At 39.3% G+C, this 26,117-nt stretch overlaps 2 protein-coding genes across 19 annotated transcripts in view; one reads left to right on the top strand and one right to left on the bottom strand.

Moving 5' to 3' along the window:
* celf4 (CUGBP, Elav-like family member 4) overlaps positions 1 to 6,796 on the top strand; it is a 99,180-nt gene extending 92,384 nt beyond the window's left edge. For 12 of the 15 annotated variants that reach the window (XM_056730961.1, XM_056730960.1, XM_056730959.1 and 9 more), the window contains 3 exons: positions 237 to 380; positions 2,768 to 2,965; positions 4,320 to 6,796. In XM_056730961.1, coding sequence (XP_056586939.1) covers positions 237 to 380; positions 2,768 to 2,895 — 272 coding nt within the window. In that variant the 3' untranslated portion in view covers positions 2,896 to 2,965; positions 4,320 to 6,796. The remainder of the gene's footprint in view (positions 1 to 236; positions 381 to 2,767; positions 2,966 to 4,319) is intronic. The other 3 variants (XM_056730964.1, XM_056730955.1, XM_056730952.1) reach the window with 1 other exon arrangement.
* Positions 6,797 to 6,950: 154 nt separating this feature from the next.
* kiaa1328 (KIAA1328 ortholog) lies at positions 6,951 to 26,094 on the bottom strand. Of its 4 annotated transcripts, none has more exons than XM_056730944.1 (11): positions 26,014 to 26,094; positions 25,412 to 25,447; positions 25,086 to 25,327; positions 24,197 to 24,297; positions 23,935 to 24,050; positions 18,838 to 18,962; positions 16,360 to 16,889; positions 16,167 to 16,265; positions 15,933 to 16,054; positions 15,283 to 15,400; positions 6,951 to 9,088 (listed from the first exon to the last, which is right to left on the bottom strand). In XM_056730944.1, exons 1-11 carry the CDS (start codon positions 26,066 to 26,068, stop codon positions 8,881 to 8,883), a joined length of 1,752 nt encoding a protein of 583 aa, XP_056586922.1. In that variant the 5' UTR covers positions 26,069 to 26,094; the 3' UTR covers positions 6,951 to 8,880. The 4 variants fall into 4 exon arrangements, with proteins under 4 accessions (XP_056586922.1, XP_056586923.1, XP_056586925.1 ...); XM_056730945.1 differs by having other exon boundaries at positions 25,412 to 25,441; positions 26,014 to 26,069; XM_056730947.1 differs by having other exon boundaries at positions 25,412 to 25,486; positions 26,014 to 26,063.
* Positions 26,095 to 26,117: the final 23 nt, after the last annotated feature.

Below are 26,117 nucleotides of genomic sequence, written 5' to 3'. Positions count from 1 at the left end.
AGAAGCCATACGACTGCTGTCCTGATGAAAAGACTCTATGTGCGTGTTTTGTTAAATATGCAATTCTCCATTTATAAAGCACAGGTCTGGATAACAACCTTAGAAGTTCTAGTCGTTTTATTTCTGATATTTGTGCAAATAATGAAACGGTTAATAATAATCTTTCTGTTCTCTATTTTTCTGTCTTTCTGTCTTTTGTCCTCTCGGTCTTTGTCTCCTTGTCTCTCTGTCTCCAGGGCCGGAGGGCTGTAACCTGTTTATTTATCACCTGCCTCAGGAGTTTGGGGACGGCGAGCTGATGCAGATGTTCCTGCCTTTCGGTAATGTCATCTCCTCCAAAGTGTTTGTGGATCGGGCGACAAACCAAAGTAAATGCTTTGGTGGGTAAAAATGATAAGACACCTGTGAAGATTACTTTCATTCCTACTCACACTATTAACATTTTTACCTCATTTCTCTACCACAGCGAAGCTTTCCCAATAAGACAAAAACCACAAAGTTTAGCATATTTATGTCCTCACATTGCAAAATATATCTTTGTATTTGAATTTTTTTCCCCCTTTGGCATCGCTGATCAAATATCTAAAGATAACTAAATGTATTTCAGTATTTTAATTTATTTATGTATTATATATTAAAGGCAAAATTATATATAGTTTATTCGTATTAATTACTCATCCCGTTTCAATTTTTTTTTCAATTTCTTTCGTGGAACACAAAATTAGATGTTAAGCATAATGTAAGTGACTGACAGCCTCAGTCCCCATGGAAAAACATGTTTGCTAAATCTTTCTATAAAAATATATTTAATAATCTAAAACCAAAACAATGTTGTTTTTAAGTTCATTTACTTTGTTTGAGAGAGGTTAAGCTAGTGTTCCTATAAAAAAAAGATTTTTTTGCAGTGTCATCATTGGAGGACATTAGGCTGTAGGGGATACTGCGGACGCGTGTTTGTATATCCCGTTTGCAATGAACGTAAACCTGTGTATTATAATTAGTGCTATTTTAAGCTTCAGTGGCTCCTTGACTTATCAGAGGCATCGCATGCATGAACAAACAGCGGTTGAACTTAGAAAATAAACCTCCGCTGTTAGCAGGGGGAGCTCCGAAGAATTAGACGTGATGATGTGAAATGCTGAGCCGGCTGAAAATATCGCACCACCTCAAGACGAAGAGAATGAGAAAACGGGAGAAAAAATTAGTGTTGAGGTGTTCGTGTGCTAACTGGCAGAAATTTGCTGTCTAGTCAGCAGAAGTTCTTCCATTGTACGCCGAAATACGTTTATTGATATTGATAATGTAAAAGCAAGTCGTATCTTTAAAAGGAAAAAAGAGATAGAACAGAATAATATGCGGTACAAGCCTGTCATTACATTTCTAAGACACCATATAGCCAACTAATCGTTTACAAATTGCTGACAAGACTAAGAAACTATGAAAGCTGTTAACTTTTTATAATCTTATAGTACATTTACACGTTTGGTTTAATGCCAGTTAAGTTAATATTGTATGAAAGCAGACGTTCTTGTAATTAAATACAGCAACTTCATACATTTTTGCATTTGACAAACGCTTTTATCCAAAGCCATTATCCTATACATTTACACATAGGTATGTGCAATCCCCTGGGATTGAACCCACAACCTGCGTTGTTAACGCAATCCTTTTACCACAGATCCAGGAAAGCTATACATACAAGCTATGCAGTAAATTGCTTACAAGGCAAATAATTGTTTATTTTTTTTAAAGCTTTTTAGTTTAACTATTTATATCTCGGACAGTTTTGCATTATTCTTTTTGGAAAAGACATTTTAGAAAAGACATTAGAGACAAAAAGTAAAAAATAGCAAAAAATATAGGAAACATAAAAATGTGACACAATCTCACGGCAAAAACGTAACTATTTTACTATTTTTTTCTCATTCGTATGAGATTCATTTGGGGCCATTAACGTTTGGTTTGTTGGCCAGTTATGGTGTGTGGCTTCAGATTTTCTAGTAATCCTACATTTTGTACGATTCACAATGTACAGATTTATACGAATTAGCCAGCTCGTCAAATAGTAACAAATTACGGTGAGATCAGGTTGGAAATACGTGCAATAATACCATGAATTTCATTAGTTTCTGTAATATGTAAATTAGCCATTTTAACTGTAGGATTAGAAAAGCAATGGCAAACTGATAATCTATATTAACTAACGTTAGCAGTGTCGCTAGTTGAGTTAGTTTACTACTCCACACAGTGTTCCCTCAGTGAATTGGCTCCTGTTTGGATTTAATCTTAGCCTTACAAGTATTATTCTAGGGTTTTCTGTTAGATTAAAGCCGGTAGTCAAACGTTACCAAGCCAATTCGTTGCGACGTTTTGATGTTGCATGTTGTCTTAAAGGGACGTTTGGCCTCTCTCTAAGCCGCGAAGTGACTGGATATTGTGTATTTAGGTCTGCATGTTCTCTGTGCTTCTGATTCTTGATGATCGTGTATCACACGTATGCTGTTGTATTGTATGGATTGACTTTGTGCATACATGTTGGATGTTAAACATGTATCTGCTGAATCTGTGACATGATAATTTGAGTAAACGTAACAATGCTCTTCTGTCCATTCACTTGTCACCCTTTCTCATTAAAACCTTTCTGTGACCTATTTCTCACATTTCTGCCTTCATCCCCTCCATCCTATCCATCCATCTGTCCATCGCATTTCCTGTGGTTTCCTCTCTCATCCATCTGGTGCTTATCTTCTCCTCCCTTCATTCCCAGGATTTGTGAGCTTCGATAACCCGGGCAGCGCCCAGGCGGCCATCCAGTCCATGAACGGCTTTCAGATCGGCATGAAGAGACTCAAAGTGCAGCTGAAGAGGCCAAAGGATGCCAACCGCCCATATTAGCCCCACCCCCTTGCCCCAGCCATCCCTGACCCGGGGGGTGAAGGCCGCCGCTGCGCACAGGGAACAACAGGTACGTGCTGTTTAGTCAACATGAAAATCAAATCATCCTGTTTTCATTCTTAATATGCGTTCTTGTATTACATGTATTGTACATGGTTTATCAGTGCATGTTTTTCCAATAAACTTGTTTTTCTCTGTAATCTTTCATCAAAATGTAATAATGTGCTCTGTCTGTGAAACAACTTTTCGGGTTGATGTTATGTAGGCCTTCGGGCTGCAGCCTTTCTGTGTGAATTCGGTAATTTATTGCAGGGTAATGTGAATGTAATGTTATGGGAGTAATAAATAATGATAGATTTGAGAAAGAAGCTTTGGCATACATCAGTGTGATCTCAGACACAAACTTCACCTTCAGCTTTTACAAAAAATGGGTGTTGAGGTGATTTTTGGTGTTTACAGTACACCGCCGATGGATAAAAGAAAGCCACTTTTTTTCTCATCGAATATCCTGTTTCACTCAAAAACCTGTCATGTTATGGAAGTTAAATTGCTTAGGCCATTTCATATTGACTTTAATCCGGCAGTATAATAGCATATGATATTAAATAAGGCACCTTCCGGCTCTGGAGAGATTTCGTCTCTGGGGCGGGTGGGGGGAGATTATTCGTTTCCATGGTGAACATGTATCTCATATCTCTTCCTGTCTCCGATGCCCTCATCTAAATGAAGATGGAAAATCAATGCTGTGTCATTAATTTACCCTGCTGATGCCTTTTACTGGGCCAAGTTATTACCTACTTACATAGCTAGTGAGCCATCCACGCCTCTGTTAGCTGCAGAGTCGCAATAGACAACACAGCACGAATCCTTCACAGAAGAACACAACCCCCAGCACTATTCTGAATACATCACGCTTTGTGCAAAAAAACTGGAAAAAAAAACGTGGAAACTTGTTTTGCATCTTTTTTTACTAAATCTTAGATTGTTTTTACAGCTATAAAAAATAGCCAATCTAGGGGAATAATAAACTTAATTCGTGATTAATTCTTTGAAAACAAACACCAAATGTATCCTGTTTTAAGCGCGTTAAGATATGTAACAGCAATCAGAAAAATAAGATGAAACACTTTAAAGGAATAGTTCACCCAAAAGTAAAAAAAAATCATATGTTGTTTAATAATCTGTATATGATTCCATTTAGTTACACAAGATATATTTTGGAGTTATTTCGGAATGGTTTCCAGTCTATATAGTAGAAGTCAAATGTTGTTTGGTGACCACCAATATTCTTCAAAATAGCTTCTTTTGTGTTTAGCATAAGAAAGTCATGAATAAATTATTTAAAAAAAACAATTTGGGCCCTTTAAACCCTTTTCTCTAAGAGCAAGGTTTAATTTTTGCTTTTTGTCTTGTGTTTCTTACAGGTTTGAACACATGTTGATAACATGCTAAAAGTAATTGAATTCTAAGAAAACACAACTGATTCGGATCATCAGGGCTGGGGATAGGACACTGCTGAAGCGGAAGATAAGGAGAACACAGCCGCACGACACAACATCCCCACAACCAGGCTTAAAGGACCTTCTGGACTTCAGAACTAAACTCAGGGGAGCTGCGGAGTAACTGGACCATACCGTACTCCCTTCTCTGAACCCCACGCCCTTATTTTGCAGGACCACAGGACGAACTACTGAAGACCAACATCAAATATATATAAATATATATTTAAAAAAAATTAAAACAATGTAAGGCCTCAGAAGGCACCGAATCTAAGTAGGAAAAACTCTTTTTAAACTACGATAAACTTTTAGAGGGGAATCATGTAATATTGAAGACATCTTCGGGGAAACTTTTTAAAGAACTGTTTTAGAAATCAACAAAAAAGGATTAAAAAAAAAAAGAAAAAAACTTGAAAGACTTGACATTTTTGGAAGGATGTGACAATTCAGGACACAAAGTCGCTTCGACTCGGTATGGCCAGCTTTTTCTTGGAGTGCCTGTCCGTTTCCAGGGGTGACGGCTGCCACAAACCGCAGCCTCAGTCCGCTGGGAGAATTTACCTGTCATTCCTTAGTTGTGTAGGGACCAAATGACCAAACCTTTTTATCGCAAATGAGAAAAAAAAGACTTGTACCTGTAACATAGTCGGACCACTGCATCTCTTGCTGTGCCAATCGGTTTAAGAGTTGTATTTAAAAAAAGATATATGTATAAAAAGAACATATATGACTATATGCATAAATGCATACATATAGATTGCTGATATGCTTTTGAATACTGGCAGAACTATTTCTGAGGGCCCGTCGGGGTCGTTCACTTCGCTAGTTTACAATTACTGCTCAAAATGAAGAATATTTATTTTTATTTCACTTCTAGTTTTTTCTCTGTGGTGAGAGAAAGGGTGCATGGGAAGGGTTGTTCCATAACGCAGCCTTACCTTTTTCTATTTTAATGTCCTGACCTTGTAGTAAAGAGACCATCTTAAAAAGGTTTGAGATAAACAATCCTGTTTATATATAACGTACATACAATCTGTATATGTATAGCAGACATTCAAGCAATATGTATTCATATGTATGCACCTGTATAGCATATATATGGATACATACGATATTAATCCCGAAACCCGTATATGTATTTATATGCATATATTTTCTATGTGTGTATATATAGAATCCGGCTATTCAATATGTAGAGCTGTAATTTTTTGTAGATTTAACATAGAGTCCGAACCCCTGCTCTGCTTTGGACTTTTACCACTGCAAAGACTCGGCAGCTGCAGTCTGCAAGGCATTCCTCTCGATCCGACAAATACAGCGACAACAAACAAACACACACATACACACTCAAAGGGGTGAAACCCCTATACACTTTGTGTATATATGTGCATATGCTATACCTACAAATGCAAAAAGGCCTCTCGTTTGAGAGTTTCAAGAGAATCAGGAGCATTGCGAAGTAGGACAGAAAACGTCACGGACCTACCCGCCCCCCACCCTACGGTGTACATTGGCAAACACGTGTGTGATATACGAACAAACAAACATATGTATCCTGAACGCTGGGCTTTCAACACATCCTACGGTTTTTAAACTCCGTCGCGTTCGTGCACTGCTAGCAGCCATTCATTTTAATGATGTCAAAACAACGGAGAAACTCTTACTTCTTACTAAAAAAAAAACGTAAAACACAAATTGAAGACTAGCCTACAGCTAACAGCGAAGCCTTCAAATATGTGTTGACATCAAAAAATCTGTGCAGCTTGACACAGCCATCTATCGAAACACCCACTCGACGCCCGCTTACGGTTACAATGAGGTGGGCATTATATACGTTTTGCACAAGTATCGTCCGAATCTGCATCACATCGCGTTGTTTACATGCGCTACTTCATAGGGGGGTCTGATCGTGTTTAGACCGGTTGGGATACATTTCTAGCGGGTAGGACTTTTTATTAGGCTAGGTTGTGCTTTGCAACTATTGTAAATATATACGAATTCCGAAGCTGGTTGGTTCACTCGACTGAACGGTAGTGATAAAGCAGTAGTCAGTTCACCTCATTTCAATGGGGAATTTAGTTCTGGATCGACTTGGTTTCAGACTGATTCCGAGAATGTTGCATTTTGCCTTCTATCTTTCCGACACATGGTCATTATTCAGGTATTCCAGGATCTTTTTTGCAAGGATATGCATTCCGTCTGCTTGCGAAGCTCATCGTCATGTAGGATTTAAGTGTCAGCTTTGGACGAGTCGTTTTAACATCCGTCTATCTCTCTCTTTCTCTCTCCATCTGTGTGACGTTTCAGCTGCAACTGTTTACATGGCGATCTGGAAATGTACGGTTGACATACCAAGACGAAAGAGAAATTTTATTATAAATATATATAAGTATATACATGAACTGCTGAATATACTGTACATGTTTTTCTCTTTTTTGCTCTGTTCCTCTGTATATAGGTTTGCTTATTTTATAGTCTTTTACTTCTATCTAGGACTGGATGACAGAAAATGTCAAGACAAAAAATGAAAACAAGCTAAAGCAGGTTCAAATCTGGTCCTTGGAAATGCAGTATGGTTGTGAGTCGTTTCATTGCGGAACGTGAGATGAGCCAATCAGATGTGATCAGAACATGTTACGTCACTTTCAGAACTGCTGCCGACATGCATATTTATTTGTCTATTTATGTATTTATTATTTGTTCATTCATTTTTAATGCCTTCATTTCGTTCGTTTGTTTTTATCACACTTATATTTGTATTTTTATGCACCGGTTGTATTTTCTTTTTCGCGTGCTTGTAACCGCATCAAATATGAGTTTGTCACCGAAACGGCGCTTTTTTAAAAATATATTTTTACATGTTTTGTATTGTATTAAGACACAATGGAACAACACAACTGGCAGAATCAGGGTAATCCTTTATGGAGAATGTAGAACTCATGAAGGACCGGTGTCAAAACTTTTCGCTGCACCTGTTTGAACTGTCTGCTGTTTTTCTGTTCTGCAGTTCCTCACGTGTCAGAGATCCGATCTGCTTCATCGCTTTTTTCAGACGGAGAAAAGAAAAACCTGCACTAATCCATCAAACTCTCAGCAACTTTCTTTTATTGCTGTTCTTCGTTAGCGCTAACTGTCCTCGACTCTTTGGAATCAAGAACAACAGTCTGAACTCACAGAAACAATGCAGTAAACTGGGAACATATAAAAAGAAGCTTTTTCAGACATTTTCAGCACAGTTGAGAGTACGTGTGGATTTTTGCCAAGTCTATCACAATGCGATTGAGCTGTATTCGCAGTTGGGATGCCGTCGCAGCTCGTGCCCTGTTTTCCTCAACTCCACGTTTCTCTGGTCCCTAGACTCTCTTTTGTAATTTTACTGAATGACGCGTTTCTGCTTAAGCCCAATAATAAAGCACAGTGTAGAATAAACCAGCATTACACGTGTCCCATTTCCTGCTGTATCTCCATTCGAGCCTCTTTTGAGTTGTTTTTATCTTTTCTTTTATGGATTTGTGGGCACGACTGATGTTCTCCACTTCAAAGGCGAAGCACGCACACACACAGAGATGCGTTTCTTTAAAACTTTCTTCACAAATCAAAATTAGACCATCGCCCTGGAGCAATGTTTGGTTGAACCCCATCAAATATCCTGATGCTCCCTGATCTAGTCTGATGTATGAAATATCAAAGCATGTATACTGTTTGTAATGGAAAGGCACTTAGGGAACAGGTCTGATTATTGGCGAGAATGAGAGAATTACTATATGTATCCGTGGAAAGGTATATAACATTTTTATATACACAGAGCTCATTCTGGGTTAAGAAAATCCATTCACTAGTCACTTCGTAGCCCATTTGAGTCCATTGATATTGACATTTAAATTCATGCTTGGGTTCCAAGACGCTATTTAAAACACAGGCAATTATGGTTAAACCCAAATCCGTCCATTATAAGTATGACTATCTGTTCTAATAACATTTGAGGTCAAACACATTCAGCAAAAGCACACTGTAGAAAAATAAAGTACGGTCACTGGAGTGATGGAATACATTTCCTAAAGGGTCTTTGAAGTACGTTAGCATATTGTTTACAATCTCGTCTCATAATATAGAAAAATAATAAAGAATTAACATGATATGGAAATGCCATTTCTCGAAAGAGACGGGACAGAGATTTAGCTTACAATAAAATCATTACATACCACCTTAAGTGTTCTTGAGAACGTTGTACACATTGCCAGGTCAGATCTAGGAAAAGTCAGTGAATGTAATTACTGCCTGAATAAACACCATCGCTTATTAATAAATACATTTTATTAAGGCAAAAGCAACCTTGAATGCATCAACATTACAAAAACTTTCTTAAGAGTAACGATGACAAAAATAAAAAAGGCAATACGAGTTTTAAGACAATGACAAAGCATTATGAACATACAAATTAATAATCGTTTACACCAGTAAATGAACAGTTACAGCGAGACGCCCTTCAGCAGATGAAAAAGATGTCTTCTAAAATCTGACTCTCCTCTGGGTCGAGCAGCGAAGGCCGGCTGGAGCCGAAAGGTGACAGAAGGCTCCTCTGGATAAGTGAAGGTGTGATGAAACTCTTCTGGGATGAGGGGTTGATTCTGTACCTCTCTTGGTTGGATTCAGGGCTGAATATGTCTAACAGCTCCATCAAAGAATCGTCCAACCTAACAAGAGGGAAGAAACAATCATGACTATGCAGAAATGTCATACAATTGACAGCTGTATAAAGTGAACGAGTAGAATTTGAACTTTAGCGTCGGAGCGCTTTGTGAATGTGCACGAGTACGCCCTCAGATCACCTCACACGAAAAACAACACTGTTGCATCTTACTAGACCAAACAGTTCACAGGCTTTGAAACACGTGGCCTCAGGGCACACACAAAGACGCGAGCGAGCGAGGCTTTTCCCTGCTCGGAAAAGAAAACCGAGTCGAGTGAAAAGATAAATAAAAGAATACACAGACAAAGATTAAGCTAATAAAGATTCAACCCCTCAGTTGAGGTGCTCGATAAATTATTCATGGTGTACAGATGCGCACACATTTCAGATATAAAACATGAATTCTTAAAGCACGCTCCACTGGCACTGAGAACATAATTCACTCCTCATTGTAAACAGCATTGATTTGCATCCATCCAGGAGAAGGAATGAGTGGGTATCGGTACAGATGTGTGTGTCTGAAGTGTTCAGCTCCTGTGTGAAGCAGAAAAGCACGTCACCTGTTGAGTGCATCTGACATATGAAAGCAGTTTTTGCTTCATGGTCATGATAGACGTGATTATACAGGACACCAATGAAAAAGTGACAGGGAACCGCCTTCCATTTCCTTTGGTGTCAGACACGTTTTGGGGTCTGCGATCTTAATCGTATCTGTACCTGAACATTTTCTAACAGGAAAAAAAAAATTAAACGTTGTCAGAACTTCAAACCTTTGGGAAACACATTCGTTCCCTCTGAGATTGCTGCATAGTTTCTGTTATTTACATTTATTTAAGCAAGTTATCCCTCATCACATTATTCTTCAATAATATATATCTCATAGCCCCCACCCGATGCTTCCTACCCATCTCCTCCCTGTCCATTCCGCCGATCTGTGCCGACTATGTTTGTATAGACCGGTGAATCTCTGCACAGGTAAGGTTGGGCTGGGATGCTGATGGATTGATCCCCAGGGTGCTGAACACATGTTCTCACAGTCAGCTCTGTGGGGTTCCTGAGCACCTGTTCTCCCATTCTGCTGAAACTGATGAAGGTGCCCCAGTTCTGGAAGACATCCCGCATTCTACCGCTGCCAAACATTGGACACCTCGACTTCCCTAAGGACCACAGACCAGTTGATCTCACTTCACACATCTTAAAACCTTTGAGAGCCTGGTCCTCAGACGGACCACCTGGACCCACTGCAGTTTGTTAACTGATCCTAGACTCGGAAGGCAATCCCATAATGCACTGCGGTGAGCTTAGCGGAAAACACTCCTTATTGATTCTCCCCCTGCCAGAAGCGTATTTATGCTAACTAGCTTTTAAAACACTGTCTAGGTAGGAAGCTCTCTAGCTTTTAGTACAGAGCTGAAATCCACTTCCTCCACTTCGTCCTGCCGTGCCACCCACCTGTTCCTTCCATATAAAACAAAGCCAGAATTAACTGTCAAGTTTTAAACAGATGATGTTTATCTGCATATTATGTTGTTGTTCTTTACCTATTAAACTTAGTTCTAGAAATGCATACATAAATAGAAATGTCTCATTAAACGTCTGACTTTTCCCTTGTTTTCTGTTTCTGTTATTTCCTATCATTGAGATTGTATATAAATGTACCGTTTCAGGTACTTCAATGTGTTTGCAACATGCATCATACTTCTGATTTACCTGTCAGGTACTATTTAAAACAAAATGATTTCATATCACAATTTAACCTCGGGCACTCACAACAAAAAGTTCAAAATATCTCATGGCATTGTAACAGATCAAGCAGCTTAATGTTCGTTTGCTTTTAAGCCTGAAACTTCAATCTAGATTCCATTTACATTCATCCTATAACAATAGTACTAATGCCCGATCCGGGAGTCTCATTTCGTTACTTGAGCAAATAACAATCGATCCGGCGATCCTTTCTCACATCCGTGAGAGCTGGAGAGAGAGAGGGCTCGCATCGAGGGTGGATGGCCAATAGGGTGGGACTCTGGCAAGGCTCCCTCTTGAAATGTGAAAATTAGCATTTTTATTTGTTGATTTATTTAACGGACAGGCCTCTCAAACAGCCATCCATCAACGGACGACACTGCCGATATGAATAATGCATCTCTTACCGCCGGTCACAATCTATAACAAGGCACGGGGTAGGTGTTGCTCGGGCGGGGCAGGGGGATGTTCGGGCGTCGGTAAGAGGAAATTGTCAGCGAGAATGCTAATGTGTTTGGCAGTCATATTTACCGAAACGCTTTCATTGCTTTTCATATGGTTCACTGGCGAATGACCACTAGACATTAATATCACTTAAGGGGAGGTTTTCTAATCCTGATCGCTGTCGGTTTCGTTCAACGGATCAGCTAGAGGTTAGGGACGCAGGCCAGGAAGTCAAAAACAGACAAGCTACAAGAAAGAGGAAAAGAGAGAGGAAGAAATCCTCCGATTCGGGTTCTACTCCGATAAATCCAAACAAAAGAGGGTTTATCACTTTCCTCTCCCTCAGACTTGTTATTTTACTGTTCTCATTAAAAATGTCCGTCACACTCTGGTGGCCCCTTCATTTGAAGCCCAAACAGTAATATAAAATCCTAAACGACAAATACCGACAGAACCGCATGTCAATTTCCTTCCAATCAATAGTGAGCTGAGGGGAGCTACAGGCCACGGGCAAGAGCACTGAAGTTTCTGAACTGTGCTTCTATCGAAATAACCCTGAACATTTTTTATAAGATACAGCTTAAAATAACAGAAAATTGTTCCTCTTATAAAGTGGAGAGTTGTCAAAAATAAATGTATTTAAAAGAGGTTAAAAACAGTGTGGCCAATGTCCAGCCCAAAGGCTCAGTTAAACCGCCCACTCCAACAAAACCAGACCAAATATTAACTGCCCAAATATTGGATTATCAACGATGATAATGACCATTTTATCTCCTTAAAATGATGCATGACAAGATGACAAAATACAAATAAAACGATTCAAACTTTAGAAAATATGACTTATATGTCCAGAAACCACTTCAAAAGCGACAATTAAGAAATTATCAGATAACTTTAACCCTCAAAAAATGCATGCATCAGCATCACAATGCAAATTTTTGTGCAAAAAGTGCCTACTACAATTAATGCGAAAGCAATGTGGTAAGGCATTTCACACTCGTTCATGAACTTCATGCGCACATCACGGCAGCCAAAAATGTGCAATTCGTTAATAAATCTAATACAACAAAACAAAAAAGAACATCAGCAACAACAATGCGCTCTATTGCAGAACATATAATGCAAAATTTAGCAAATCCAGCAGCTGTGAAGGACGAGTATACCAGAGCACAGTCTGTTTAAATGTGTGCTGATGATGAACAGAAGTAGTATAATCCCATTCTCATATTCAGTTAGGTTTTTATTGAATCATTCATCTGTGCTCTGAATTCAGTTATAGTTATAAATCTCCGAGTCGTCTTTCACCCACACGTGTAATCCACGTTTTGAGATTTGAGTTACTCTCCCATAACCGTGCAACATACATGCATTATATAGGGATTGCGATCGCTTTCATTTACAAAATATGGTCCTTTATCGCGCAAAAACCCCGTCACTCACGAGTCATCATTTCTCAATGATAGATTGATTGACAGGTCTCCCTATGCCAGACCCAGACCTGATTGGTTAAACTGAACCAATTAGGGCTGTGTTAGGAAATAATGTGTTTATGACTGCATTACACATCACTTTTGAACGTTTTGAAATAACTTGACTAAAGAAAAGAAAAGGCGAGCTACTTGGGCGGGTTTTTTATTTCATAGGTAGCCCAAATTTTGTCCACCCACCCAATGCGTTTTTCTACAGTCTAACCCATTCAAAAGACGCCCAATCTGGCAACACTAGTTGAAAACGAAAGTAGGTGTAATAAGTGCAATGTTTTGGTGAAACAATAAAACATATACAGTTAGATCTGAAAACATAAATATGATTTGTGTGGTTCCAAAGTTAGATTTTTGAATTTTTCAAAAATCATGTTTTTTTTATTGTGCATTCCAATTCATATCAATCAAACTGAAGTCCCCCCCACACGCCGTATGTTTTCGGAAACAATCGTAAAGCTGTATCTATCTTTTATAAATGTGATCCAACAAAATACTCTTCGAAGATACGAAGTATGCAATACTACACTATAGATAGTCAAGATTAATATGAGATTGTCAGAAACCCGTGTGTTACGCTCGCTTTGACAATTCACTTTAAGATGCGTGTTAAATGTGCGAGAAGCAATTCCAGAGTGAACTAAATCAACGCTCATGTTCACACTGCTCAAGGTTAACAGCAGTCACAGAAAACCACCTGCATCACGTTGCGTGAAATGTTATGAAGTCTAGCGTCAAGAAAAGACAGCATCAATAACCATTTTCATTTACATGATTTTTTAAAGCTCTTTTCCTTTTAACCCAGCGTGTCTTACTAAAGCACTTGTGTATTAATTCAGCGTGGGGTGATAGGGACGGTTGGTAGTTCTCCGAGAGCCGATTTCTCCGGTGTCAGTCCTGAGATGGTCCATCAGTCAGCCTGGCGGCAACAAGCCTCTCAAAAAGACAAAACATAAAAACTACACTTCATTGATTTCCGCAAATCAGATTTGGGTTTGAATTATGCAAAGAAACCCTTGCAGACGCTGAGCTACAGTAAAATATTTATCGTCTATGTATAAACTTTCCATGGTGTTTGTTAGCCAATGTGCGGTCAACTTGTTAAGAGTTCATGCTCTCGTTTGGAATTATTGTGCAGGCGAGATTTCCCATGATGCTTTGCTGCCATTTCTTTCTGAATAAAATTATGATTTGCATTTTATAGAAATACATTTAATTGAAGAGGGATTTCAGTTCCAATTTTGTTTTGCATCTTTGACTCTATGCTTCAAGTCGAAGTGAAAGGTGAATATGAAACTGCAACGGCTACTTGAAATTCAACAGTTTGACTGTTCATTAAGAGACACATCGCTGCTCCAATCTTACTTCACATTTGGCCCTTCTCAAGTTCCTGGGTACATATTAAGTATACCGGAGTATTCGCTTCTCTGTCAGTTTTGACATTCTCTTGATATGCCTCCCACAAATATCATGGCCGCACACAAAGCAGTCTAATTTCCCCAGTCGCTGAAAAGTTCTGGCTTAGCCAGAGACAAAAAGAAACATATTAATGCAAAATATTCCCCGTAACATAGCGGGAAAAGAAAGACAATTACTTCTGAAGTCTGTATATTTTCCCGCGAAAAAAAGAGAAATTAGCCTAACAAACAAGTTACAAATAATCTGCATTTTTCAGATATGGCCCGCTTAAGTGAGACACGCTTTTGCTCTCGCGATGGGGGTTGGAGAAGGGAAAAAAGACATGCTGTCACATTAATTACCTTTCCACGTTAAAAGAAAACGGTAATGAATTTCCTTCCCCATCCCAGAGTGTGTCTCGCGCTAGCGGTCAGTGATTCATTCTCTGCCTCTCTCTTTCTCATTAAGTTGAGGGAGGTGGCGCGTTCTCGGCCCGGACTGGAAGACTCGCTTCAATTACACCTGCTGCTGGGCCCTGCTACGCTAGCTAATGGGACTCAGCTTGGCTCCTGTCAGCCTCGGCGCTGGCCGGCAAAAATCTTCATTTAACTCATCAAACAGGACTCGCGCTGCGTTCAGCCCGGACTGGCTTCCTCCGCTGCTCCTCTGTCTTCCCTGTTTTATTTTGCTTCCCCCATACATCACTGCCCCTGTCCCTCCTCTTTCTCGGATTAAAACCTCTATCACATAGGCCGAGACTCCGAAAACGCAATTAATACACAGGCTTGGCTCCTGCTGTACTGTTACTCCAAAATTGCTGTCATTTCCCTCTTTCGCTCCCGCTGGAATTGAACTTGTGAAATTGTTTTTACTTGCAGGGGGCCTTTGAGTTTCCGAGAGCGGCTTCTCTCTAGCATGAAGATGTTTTGTTTTAACTGCAGCCTCTTCGCTGAATCAGAGCGGGCGTGAGTGACTGTCAAGGGCCAAAATGAAATGTTTCTCGCATCTAAAAATACAAAGCTTCCTGCATTGTTTCACGTGATCAGGACGAGTAACTAGACCGAGATGAATTAATGCATGAAGAATAATCCCGTCAATGTCAGAGGAAACCTTGAGGGACACTTTAACTCACCTTGAGACCTGTGGAGTGCTTGGAAGATCAAGAGCAGGAATTGTGGGAAGAGCAGATGTCCGGACGCATTCGGGAACCACAGGTGAGGTGGCCATATCCTTCCTGCTAATGGACATCTCTACAGGGAGGAAATGAAGGATACTTTAAAGGAAGTCGTGCAAATTTACAATTAAAACAGATGCACTAAAGAGCGGCGTCTTGTGTTGCCTTCTCAAAATGGCAGTAAATTGCTTTCACAACTCCTTCCTGGTGGAACATTCTTCCTAACTCAGTCCGGTCAATCACATCTCTCACAACATACAAAAAACTACTGAAAACCCATCTCTTCTGTGAATACTCGACAGACAAATGAGATTAAAAAAGGTATTGTTCTGGTACAAAAATAGTAACTTGGTATTAGCACCTATTGTATTACTGCTCCTGTATGAAATATCGCTTTATTGCTCCCTTATCTCTATGTAAGTCGCTTTGGATAAAACCGTCTGCTAAATGATTAAATGTAAATGTAAAGAATTGTTTACTATTATATTGTCACAAACATAAAAGATGACTAACAATAATCATTTGGCAAAAATCACGAAATACAGAGATACAAGGTTTCAGAATGTATTTTTAATACATTTAAATACACATCACAATTCCCAACATACCATGAGAGGGCTTGTGTGCAGGTTGCTTTATATTCTCGGCGAGCTCTTGTGACCGGTTGTTACTTAAAGGCTGTGGAACACTTCCCTGCAGAGTCCGTGACTCGCCTTCTCCCTTTTGACTGCTGAACAACAGAAAAAAGCAAGAAATAGCTCTATATTTTAAAACATTCAATTGTTTAAAAGTGTGTTGTTTCAGTCATTCCATATACATTCAGTTTTGAAACTAAGCTCTACCTGTGTTCTCCTCTGTCCACTTTAAAATTCGACTGTGGACCTTCATTGATATCGCTGGTACCGTTTTGAAGTTTCTCTGAATCTGTTGCTTGCTGAAGCCTTTAAAAGAGCATACAAAGTAAGACACATTCATTAAAATAATTAATTACAAAGAAACATCTACTATTGTAACTTTTTTTATGATGTGTCGTACCTGCTGTAGTGAAGGTACGACTGTCTGAGCTGTTGGTTCTGTAGTAAAAGTTTCTCTTCCTGCAGAGCTAGCCTAGCTTGAATTCTCTCTCTCTCCACCTCCAGCTGTTTCTTCTGCAGAAGCAGACCATGACGTTTTTCCTCCCAATTCTCCTGATGTGACGGGGTCGCTCTATCGAGAATGATCGCCCCGCTCAAGCTGCCGTTCTCCGCGCGTTGGTGCTGATGAGAGAACCTGGGTTCAGGATCACCACACCGCCTCGAGCCATCAAAAATTAAAGGCCTCCTGTCGGAGAATCTGCCTCCAACATCTGAATGTTCATGATGGGTGCATCTGGGGTGGACTTCACAGTTCTGCTCAGCGCTGCAGGTGGGTCTATTAAAAGTTTCAGATGAGGATGAGCGAGCACCTTCTGTTGAACCGCCTCTATCATTTCCTGAAGAAGGTAAGTCCAAGTACGAGCCATCTAAAGTGGTCCCTCTCCGTCCCCCACACCAAGGTCTCCTGGGCCCCGCCTCGCTGCTCGGAACCTGCGGGATGGCGGAAAGGTAGAGAGAGCTTGTCTACATGTCAACTTTGACCTTTAAATAATGTGCCGCAAAGGTGGCCGCCAGCACGGGAAGTCTCTCCGAGAGGATGCACCAGCTCAAGGTCAATCACTGATAAGATAAACATTCAGGACAAAGGAGAATCGTTCGCCTCTGAGGGGACAGAAGTGGGCCACTGACTAATTCAAGAGGAGGTCGTGGAGCATGTAAACATACATTACTCAAAGCCAAGGTTCCAGAGAGGACAAGCTCATTTACCTTATAGAACCTTGAGTATAAAGGTGAACAGGGTGCATAATCTATGTCTTTGTTTGAACTAGAACAATAAAAGTTTTTCAATAGCTGCTGATCTGTGACATATAATGTTATATAGGACGAGTCAGAACGGCCAACCAATCATCCAACAATGGACTAGCAAGGTTGACGACCTTATCTACATTTGTTCTAATTTTGTTTCATCTGTAATATTTTTAGCACCGGTCCTTTAAAACGGATGATTTGAGCTTGGTGACAGGTTAACAGTTATGGATGCAATGAGTGTCAGCGCACTTAAACCTTCTTCAAGACGTCTTGTCTCTAAATTCATCCCCATCAAAGCACCCGCCATCAAAACACGGCTTCACTAACAAATTCACAACCTTCAACAAATTTCAAGACAATTACTGTCTGACTTCAAATTGGCTGCTGTGAGCAATGGTGCAATTATTATGCATAATCCACAGATCTGTCTTTTATGAAGACTTTGATAGTTTGGTGCAATAAAAAAACATGAAAATCTAGCCTATTTATTTGCTGTAGACCTGTCAGTTATCCCACTGAAAGCAGCACTTATCATCCATGTGTTTCTAAGGGGGCATTCACACAGGATGTGGCTTGCATTCAGTCCGAGCTATTTTTTTCTAAATAGTGTGTCTGTGAACATTTGCGTCAAGGTGATGTTTTGAAATTATTCTGTTGAGCTTTGCACTCTTGTTTTTGAATGCAAGAATTCCTCCTGTGGAATCAGTTAGATGTCTGGTGGACAACTGTTAACCACTTTAATACACGGGACTTATACAGTGCCGGAAAAAATGAGAGACCATTCCATTTTTTCATTTAATCAGCATTTCTAGATGTGTTGTGGCCAGTCCGGTGTCTGTTGAATTTCAATCCAATCAAACCTCACTATTGACAAAATTACTAGTCACATAAAAACTATGATAAAAACCAAGGTTTTGTTTTTGGAACTTTTCCCAAATACATGTACAATCATTACTGTTGTATTGCCTAAAAGTGAATATGAACTTGTTTTTTTTTTGCAGTATTTGAGGTCTGAAAAATAATTTCTATTATTTGAGCCGATTCTCCAGTTTTCATCAATAAATGCAAATAGAAACAATATTTTTATTTGGAATTTGTGTGAAAGATTGTTAGAAAATTATTTTTACCTAAACACATACCTATAAATAGTAAATTCAGAAAAACAGAAAATTATCTTCAGTACCTGTAGATCGACTTATGTGACTAGTAAATTAGAAAACTTGAAAACTAATTTATTTTAAAAAAGGTGTACTTCTGCAAATCGGTACACTATAAATATGTATTATATACATTCCTGCAGCTCAAGAAGTAGAGCAAACTAGAAATGTCAAGGTCATAGGTTCCATTCCAAGGGAACGCATGAACTTATAAAAATGAATACACTGTAAGTTGCCTTGTATAAAAGTGCCTGCCAAATGCATAAAATATACAATACGCTTTAATTATTAACAACACTCACTGAGACTTAGTGTGGTTATGGTGCTCAATGAAAAATTGGCAGATATTCCAATATTAAAAGAAAGTAAGGAAAGAAATTCAGCACACACTTTCACTCGGAGCCACTTTTGACCTCTCTCTCTCTCGCTCTCTCTCTCTCTCCCACACACAAACTAGCTGTCTTTGTACTCACCGTGCTGTGGGAGCAGGACTGATTGAGCAGGGTGATAGACCTGTTGAGTTTCTCTTGCTGTTGGGAGAGGTGCTGTTGATAGAGTCCCAGCAGCTCCTGACACTCTCTGTACTGCTGCTGCAGGCCTGTGCCGTAGGTCAAGGGTCAACACGCACTGAATAACTCTGCCGCAGTTTCCACTTACGCTAAAACTCTCTCTACTTCCACGCTAGACACGGTAATCCATTTCCCCCAATGTAGTGTTGCCAGCCTAATGCTGAGTAGGCAGGAGACTGTATACTAAAGGAAAAAAAATGGAAAATCCTTCTTTAAAGAATAAAAATGATGCCCCAAAGGTATCTGGTACCTGTAAAAACAGCTGTACGCTACGGTAAAAACCCACATATATCATTTAAAAGGCCCAGAGCTATAATCAGCCATGATAGACAAAACAAATACCTTTCTGCTTCTTAAGTCTTCCAAGATGTTTTTTAACATGATTTAGTGAAGCTCAAATCACAGAAGTCTTTTATAATAATGGACTAGTGGCTTGCTGCTCTGCGTCCTAATGGCCTATTCACCAAAGACAAAATCGTCTCTAAGAATGCATTCACATTAATTCTAAATTAAATCAATAAATCAGATTTTATCAAGATTATTTTTAAGGTGGTATGCAAATAATGCATAAAAATACATTTAATAGATCCATATAAATCATATTACAAATTATATGCAATACAAGTAAACATGAATGTATAATGTGTTTCTTTGTTAGAAGTAATATATATAAATAGAATTAATAATAAGATAACTAAAAAATGGAAGATAAATATGATTCTGAATTCAAATGCCATGACCTTGCTACAAAATATATTTTTGAACATTGTTCACTGTATAGTTTATATCAAAACATCCTATAATAAAAATATGCTCATGTGAAAATAAATCAGGAAAAGCTAGAGGAAGAAAAAATAGGCCCAAGCGGAGCCAGCCAGACTCCTAGTCCAGCTCCTGACATTTGAGTATCTCTGGCACAATCCCAGCAGCCAATACCTAGAGTCATTTTTGTGACTTTTGAACCGTGCAGACAGTAAAGAAGCGCAGCGACAGCACTGCTGTGGACATAGAAGAGAAAAGGCTTCACACGTTCCTCGATCTGAGTCTGGCCGGGCAGAGGCGGGCATGATGCCAGGCTATGAGACACAGCGAGCTGGCACACATGCAGGAACAGCTCATCTGATCTGGACCCGAACTTCATCCACACTGGCTAATGACAGCATGATGTACGCTTGCTTACTCCCTTACGCTCGCAGAAATCCATTCGGTAGATCTAATTTTCCCCAAAACAATTGAGGCAATAGAACTTTTTTGTTCCTTCTTAATAATCAGCCCGGCACCCGCTCAGCTATCATCATAAAACCTCAAGGCCCAGGAACTCTGGAGAAGCAACACAGATCAAACCGTCTTAAAGTTAGAAAGTTATAGAGATTATTTATAGGCTTCATATCTCTGCCATTACTGTGTCAAATATGCACTAAATCCTTCTCCTGCTCAACAGTCTCACAATCCAATACTCGTAAAATCAGCACGGTAAATCGTACCCCAAAAACAAGGCTTGGTTTTGCAGTCTCTATAATATTCTATAGATAATGGAAACAAGATGCAAAAAGGAGCATCAATACGGAAACAAACGCGATGATATGCATTCCAGTGATCTTCCACAGTTAAAGGGATAGTTCAACCAAAAATGTCATCCAAAATTCTGTCATTAACAGAACACAAAAGAAGATATTTTGAAGAATGTTGGTAACCAAAAACACTCGGTCCCCATTGACTTCTATTGTATGGACACAAAACCAATGCAAGTCAATGGGGTCCAACATTTTTCTGTTACCATTCTTTAAAACATCTTATTTTAATAATATTTTAACACTTAATACGTATCCCTTTAAGAGCTAATTTCACCACGTTACCATGAACATATTAAGCATGCTGATGTCAATTAATTTTTTTTGAAGATGTTTAATAAATAAATATTTAATATTATTATTGTTAAATACTATAAATTATAAACAATTTGGTTGTTTATATAAATCACCAGTCAAATGTTTGAACACACCTTCCCTTTTTTTCATATTACTATCTTTCACATTTTAGAATAATAGACAAACTATGAAGTAAACAAATCCAATTAAATAAATAAGTTTGCTTATTCAAATAAGACATTTTAATATGTTTTAGCTTTGCTTTTTAAAGTATTTGGAATGAGTTCTAATGCATACTGGAAACTCCTTGACTGCTTTTCCTCCTCACTCAAAGATCCAATGTAATTCTTTAATTAAAATTTAGTTATGGTAAAGAAATAAATGTGCAGGCACAATTTATATTCGGTTACAAAACTACTTTCAAACATTTATGCATAAGGCATTAAAACAAAAGGTTTGTACGCCCATAAAAAACCTAATTTAAGTCAACAGTGTCCAAACTTTTGAGTGGTAATGCACAAGCAGTCACAAGTGTGTGTTATTATCAAAGTGCCTCATCCAAACAAGATGAGCATTTACATTAATTTTAAATTTGCTAAATCTGACAAATGCATGAATCTAATGTAATAAAGCAAAAACCAAAGCAAAGCTTATTTTGCTGCTTCAGGCCACTAAAAGAAAGACAGAAAGACATTACCATTGCTTCATCAAACTTTCCACAAAACGACAATAAAAATTGAAAATCTGTTTGTGAAGAAATAATATCTTATAATTTGTTTATTTTAGCTCATCTAAAATCATTAGCAGTCAACCAATGTTCAACATGGACCCTTCACCATAAATAGACCTCTCATTTGTAATGAGAACGGAGAGCCTGTCTCACAGATACGGCACATCGCACGCAGGCATCTACCTCCCAGCTGACGAGAAGCTTCTGATACTCCGATAGACAGGTTGGGCGTAAACACACATATTAATACATTAACAGAAGGGCGTGGAGGAACGCTCAGCGCCTGGTAATCTGGAGCGACTGGAGCGGGACTGATAAGATTCTCTCCCGCGCCCCGCCGCGCAGGCACCTCTGTTGGCTGCCGGCCAATCGGAGCTCATCGCAAGGGCCTACAACGGGAGAAAAGAAAGCTGCCGGCATGATGTCTCCACCCCCATCCAAAAATATACAAAATCAGAGTTTGCATTCGATATTTCAGACAGGCGCTGTCAACATGATTCACTCCCCTGTCAAACCGCCAGAAATAAAATAATGAAATCCACCTCAAGGTAGAACAAAATCGTGCCGAAGAGAATATTTTACGGGGCCACGTGCCTCGGATGTGGACTCTGCGTGCGAGGAAGTTGTGATGCAAATCAATATAAGGACAGTTCGCACAACCGCACGCTTCCATTTAAAAACAGCAAAATTGCTTCGCCAAGCCACTGATGATTTCATTATTTAAATATCATGAGACTTCATTTACCGCGGCATGCGGTTTATTACTTCTATTATCAGTATGTCTGGAAAGGTAATTGCTCATAAACAATATGCGAGTAGCGTGTTTGTGATGAAGTGTTATTTATTTTGCCCAACATAAGGATCCAAGAGTGTGGAGCAAGTCAAACAAACTATTACAGAACGTCTTCTGCGGCTCTGATCCATCCACAGCGTTCAGAAAAATGAGCATGCAAACTTCAATAAGATTAATGATATTGATGAATGCATTCGGCTTTTCCTTTGTGTCTTCTACAGTTCTTGATGTAAATTCCTTGTGAAGAACAAAGATTGTGAGCTTCTCTGTAATGGAATCTAGCGCTCGGAGACGTGGTGTAGAATGCCAAAGACAGGCTTGAGAAAATTCTAATTTCATTCCGTACACGAGCTTCAAATTCTTCCTACGCACTGAATGTAAGTTATAATTTTTTCCTCCACCTACGTTTCAAAGCGTGAGGACTGAGATATTTCCTCTTGATTCTCTCGAATGAGATGGGGGTGACTATGTGAACGATTATTCTCCACAAAGTCTGTTTGTCTTTATGTTTCCCCCTTAACCTTTAAGCACAACTGTGTGAGCCAGCATCCGTCTGATGTCTTTAGAGACGGCCCTATCTCCGTAGGGGGCGATCTTACAGTTTGTCTTGCACTACAATCTTGTTTTAATAGAGTTTGGAATTTTAGTGGAAATGCCAGGCCGCAGAGCCAAAGTGCAGTTAATTGAGTTGAGCTCGCGTAATTTCTGAGCCCTCCTGCCAAATCTGCGATTTAGCGGCCTGCGATTACTCTTCATATTTCACAGCGTTGGGCGGAACCGATGGTCGGGCTTGTCTTTCGACCAGAGAAGAATCACACGACAAGAGCTGGCAGAGCAGCGAGAATAAAAAAAAGAGAACGTCAGAACTGTGAGAATTTTGTGATGTGCCAGCCGGATGACAGGTTGGCACAAGAAGAAACCCACGTAGTTCCCAGCAGTCATGTGATCAGCGCCAACTCTTTCAATTTCAAACGAAAATAAAAAGCAGCCTGACCCAAACCAAGGACGGGTCCAATCCCTGAATATGAAAACTGGCGTCTATATTGGTAAATATTACATGTAGACAAATGACAAAGAGACTGTCGACATTACAAGATTAAAGCAACTTCTAGTTACGATAGAAAAACCTTGATGTACAACATGCCACGTCTACCTTTGTCGAACATTTAAGGCCAAAGAAAATGAATCCTCAATCCTTTAAACGTGGGTGTAATTTAAAACCATCTCAATGACGTCCTGTGGTTATGTTTCCCCTACAGCAGTCACGACAGAGCCAAACATTGCTCCAGGTCTTAGACAACACTGCCCCCTGTTGGTCTTAAACACAAAACAGCCCTTCACTTTCCTGTCACACATCTCCATTGTGTTGACTTTGATTTGAGTCACCATGTTTTAAAATGCATTAGTCCGCTTGTATTACTCACACAGCCACAAATGTCTATTATTTCACATAAATATTGCCAGAAGGCTGACAGCTCACTGCCTGACAGCTCACTGCCTGACAGAAAACGGTGTGACAGTAAAAAAAAAAACATTCCACTAGTCTTTTACATAAGCAATGCAAATGTAGTTTAAAAGGAACGTTTCTATAGCGTATGTAGAAAGGATACTTTCTCTCTCTTGTATAATGAGTTGGTTTTGTTGCTCCAGCTGATGGATTTGTTTCTCAAAGGTCTCCTGTTCATACTTGAGTTTCTGTACATAATCCTCCTTCTCTTCACTCACTCTGAAACGACACACATATATCAAGAACTTGATCGTATCAGATATTTAATTATTTATTCAGAAGTAACATATAACAAGAACTTAATCGCTAATTCAGAGTAACATGTACCACAACATGAGGAGATGAGATGTCTGAAGGGATTTTACCTGGCCAGCTCCTGGACAAGATTGGCAATCCGACGCTTGTCCTCAGGGCAAAGGTCCTTCAGAGATGGTTTACTTGTGGTTTGAGCAATGTTGGAAAGAACCTACAGTGCAAAGTAGAAACTTCACTTGATTGTCAAAGAGGACATTTGCATTTCAGGAAAGGACATCTCAGTGCTTTCAAAGTGGTGCTTGATAAAGATCTAGCACAATTCAGTGCCATACCACTCAAGTTTACACACACCTAAAGGAATATTTCTTATGCCTGAAATATTATTTTATAGACAAATTATAACACATAAGCTGTGTATCTATAAATACAGCTGTTGCATTTTGAAATGGAACTGGCAGCGGACTGACAGTTAAAGGGGAGGAGTTAATAGATGCTCCGCCCAAGCTGTGTAATATACGTGTCATCTAAAGGGGGAAGTATGGTCCGTCCGTCTTTTGCTACGATTTTTGCCCAGATTTGCAGTCTAGAGTTGTTGCAGAAAGTCTGCGCCAGTCTGAAGATTTTATCATGTATTTTTTTCTATGCAAACGTTCAAAAAGTATTCTGTCTTGTTTTTTTTTAATCTGTTCAGATTTAAAAGTCTTGTAGAGTATTCGAGGCTTAATCCATGATGAGTATGCGCAGGAAACTGTGCGGACACGTTTGTGTGGGAGACGGACACGGAAAGTCAAGTATGCCCGGGCCTTAAGATGGATAGTCATTTCTTTAAAACTGTTAAGAAGCATAACGAAGGATAAATATCTTGGTATTCTTGGTAAATTGGTTGAGAGAACGCCCAGTGTGGGCTGAGGTTACTCTAGAGTCTGTGCTATAAATACCTTTGGTCTAGTTTAGTTTAAATAAATGTTGGTGAATATTTATATATCATTACATACTGACCTGGACAGAAGTGAGAAGAGGAGCCAGTGCTGGTTCTTGTGCAAAGGTGAAGGATTTTGATTTGTCTTCATTAAAGAAAGACCTCTGAACCGAAGCGTTTCCAAGGGCTGTCTCAGAATTTTGCAAAGGCAAACGCGAACCTGGTTTCTTTCCACTTTTATCCACACTCCCAGATGTCCTTTTAATCTTTCCTTCAGTATTATTTGCTGAACCAAACTTCAAAGCTGTGCTCCGGTTCATCCCTATGACAGAAATGTAGACAGTTTTCAGTCATCATACACGAGGCAGACACAAAACATGAATATGGATGTGCATCAAAATCTCACCCGCAACACGAACCATTGACTGCTCCTCGTCTGATTCTGTTCAAGTTAAAGAAACCATGTGACCTAATCTGACAGCTAACAGTTTACATTAAGCAAAATAATTAACATATATACGCATGACATCTTAAATGACAACTCTGAAAACAAAACTTTCAAAACTATTAATTTAGTGAAGGTGAAAAAGACTTATCAGATAGTTTATATGTTCAACAGCAAACAACTTTTTGTACAAATGCACTGCAACCTAACCAACAATAAGTACTACATAAACTACTAACTAAGTACATTTATTACAGTTCTTCCTACACTAATAATGATAATAACTAACGGGAGTGCTTTAAATGAATCGTTACAAACAGTTATGAACAGTAAAAATATAGTTTAATGCAGTAAAAATGAAGCTTGGTGTATTTACATGTTAAGTAGACAATGAAAACCCGCTCACAAGCTAAAGCCCCCTCACTGTTACACAAACAATGGACACTATTTTTCATCTTGTGATATGTTTATACTTGCTTAACACAAGACAACGCGCTAAAGTGTAACTTAAAAGACTTCTACAAACACTCAACAAGCAACCAAGTAAAGAAATGTAAGGATACTGTCACGAATCCAGTAAATTCCATCGGCATTAACGCATTCTGCACCCGCCGCCATATTGAAACAACCGCCACTTCCAGATTCGTGACTATGCCCCTCCCCTCTT

This window comes from Triplophysa dalaica, chromosome 19, assembly GCF_015846415.1.
Source record: "Triplophysa dalaica isolate WHDGS20190420 chromosome 19, ASM1584641v1, whole genome shotgun sequence".
In the NCBI taxonomy this organism is placed as follows: Eukaryota; Metazoa; Chordata; class Actinopteri; order Cypriniformes; family Nemacheilidae; genus Triplophysa; species Triplophysa dalaica.
Note: the sequence above shows the minus strand (reverse complement) of the source record. Positions and strands in the feature narration are given on the sequence as shown.

Bases quoted from the DNA above. Each gene is read 5' to 3' on its own strand.
- kiaa1328 (XM_056730944.1), bottom strand. From the start codon at position 26,068: ATGGCGGCGGGTGCAGAATGCGTTAATGCCGATGGAATTTACTGGATT. The intron at 24,298-25,085 runs GTCAGTATGTAA...TTTGCACTGTAG, and splicing joins CTCTTCTCACTTCTGTCCAG to GTTCTTTCCAACATTGCTCA. The intron at 24,051-24,196 runs GTAAAATCCCTT...GTGTCGTTTCAG, and splicing joins CTTGTCCAGGAGCTGGCCAG to AGTGAGTGAAGAGAAGGAGG.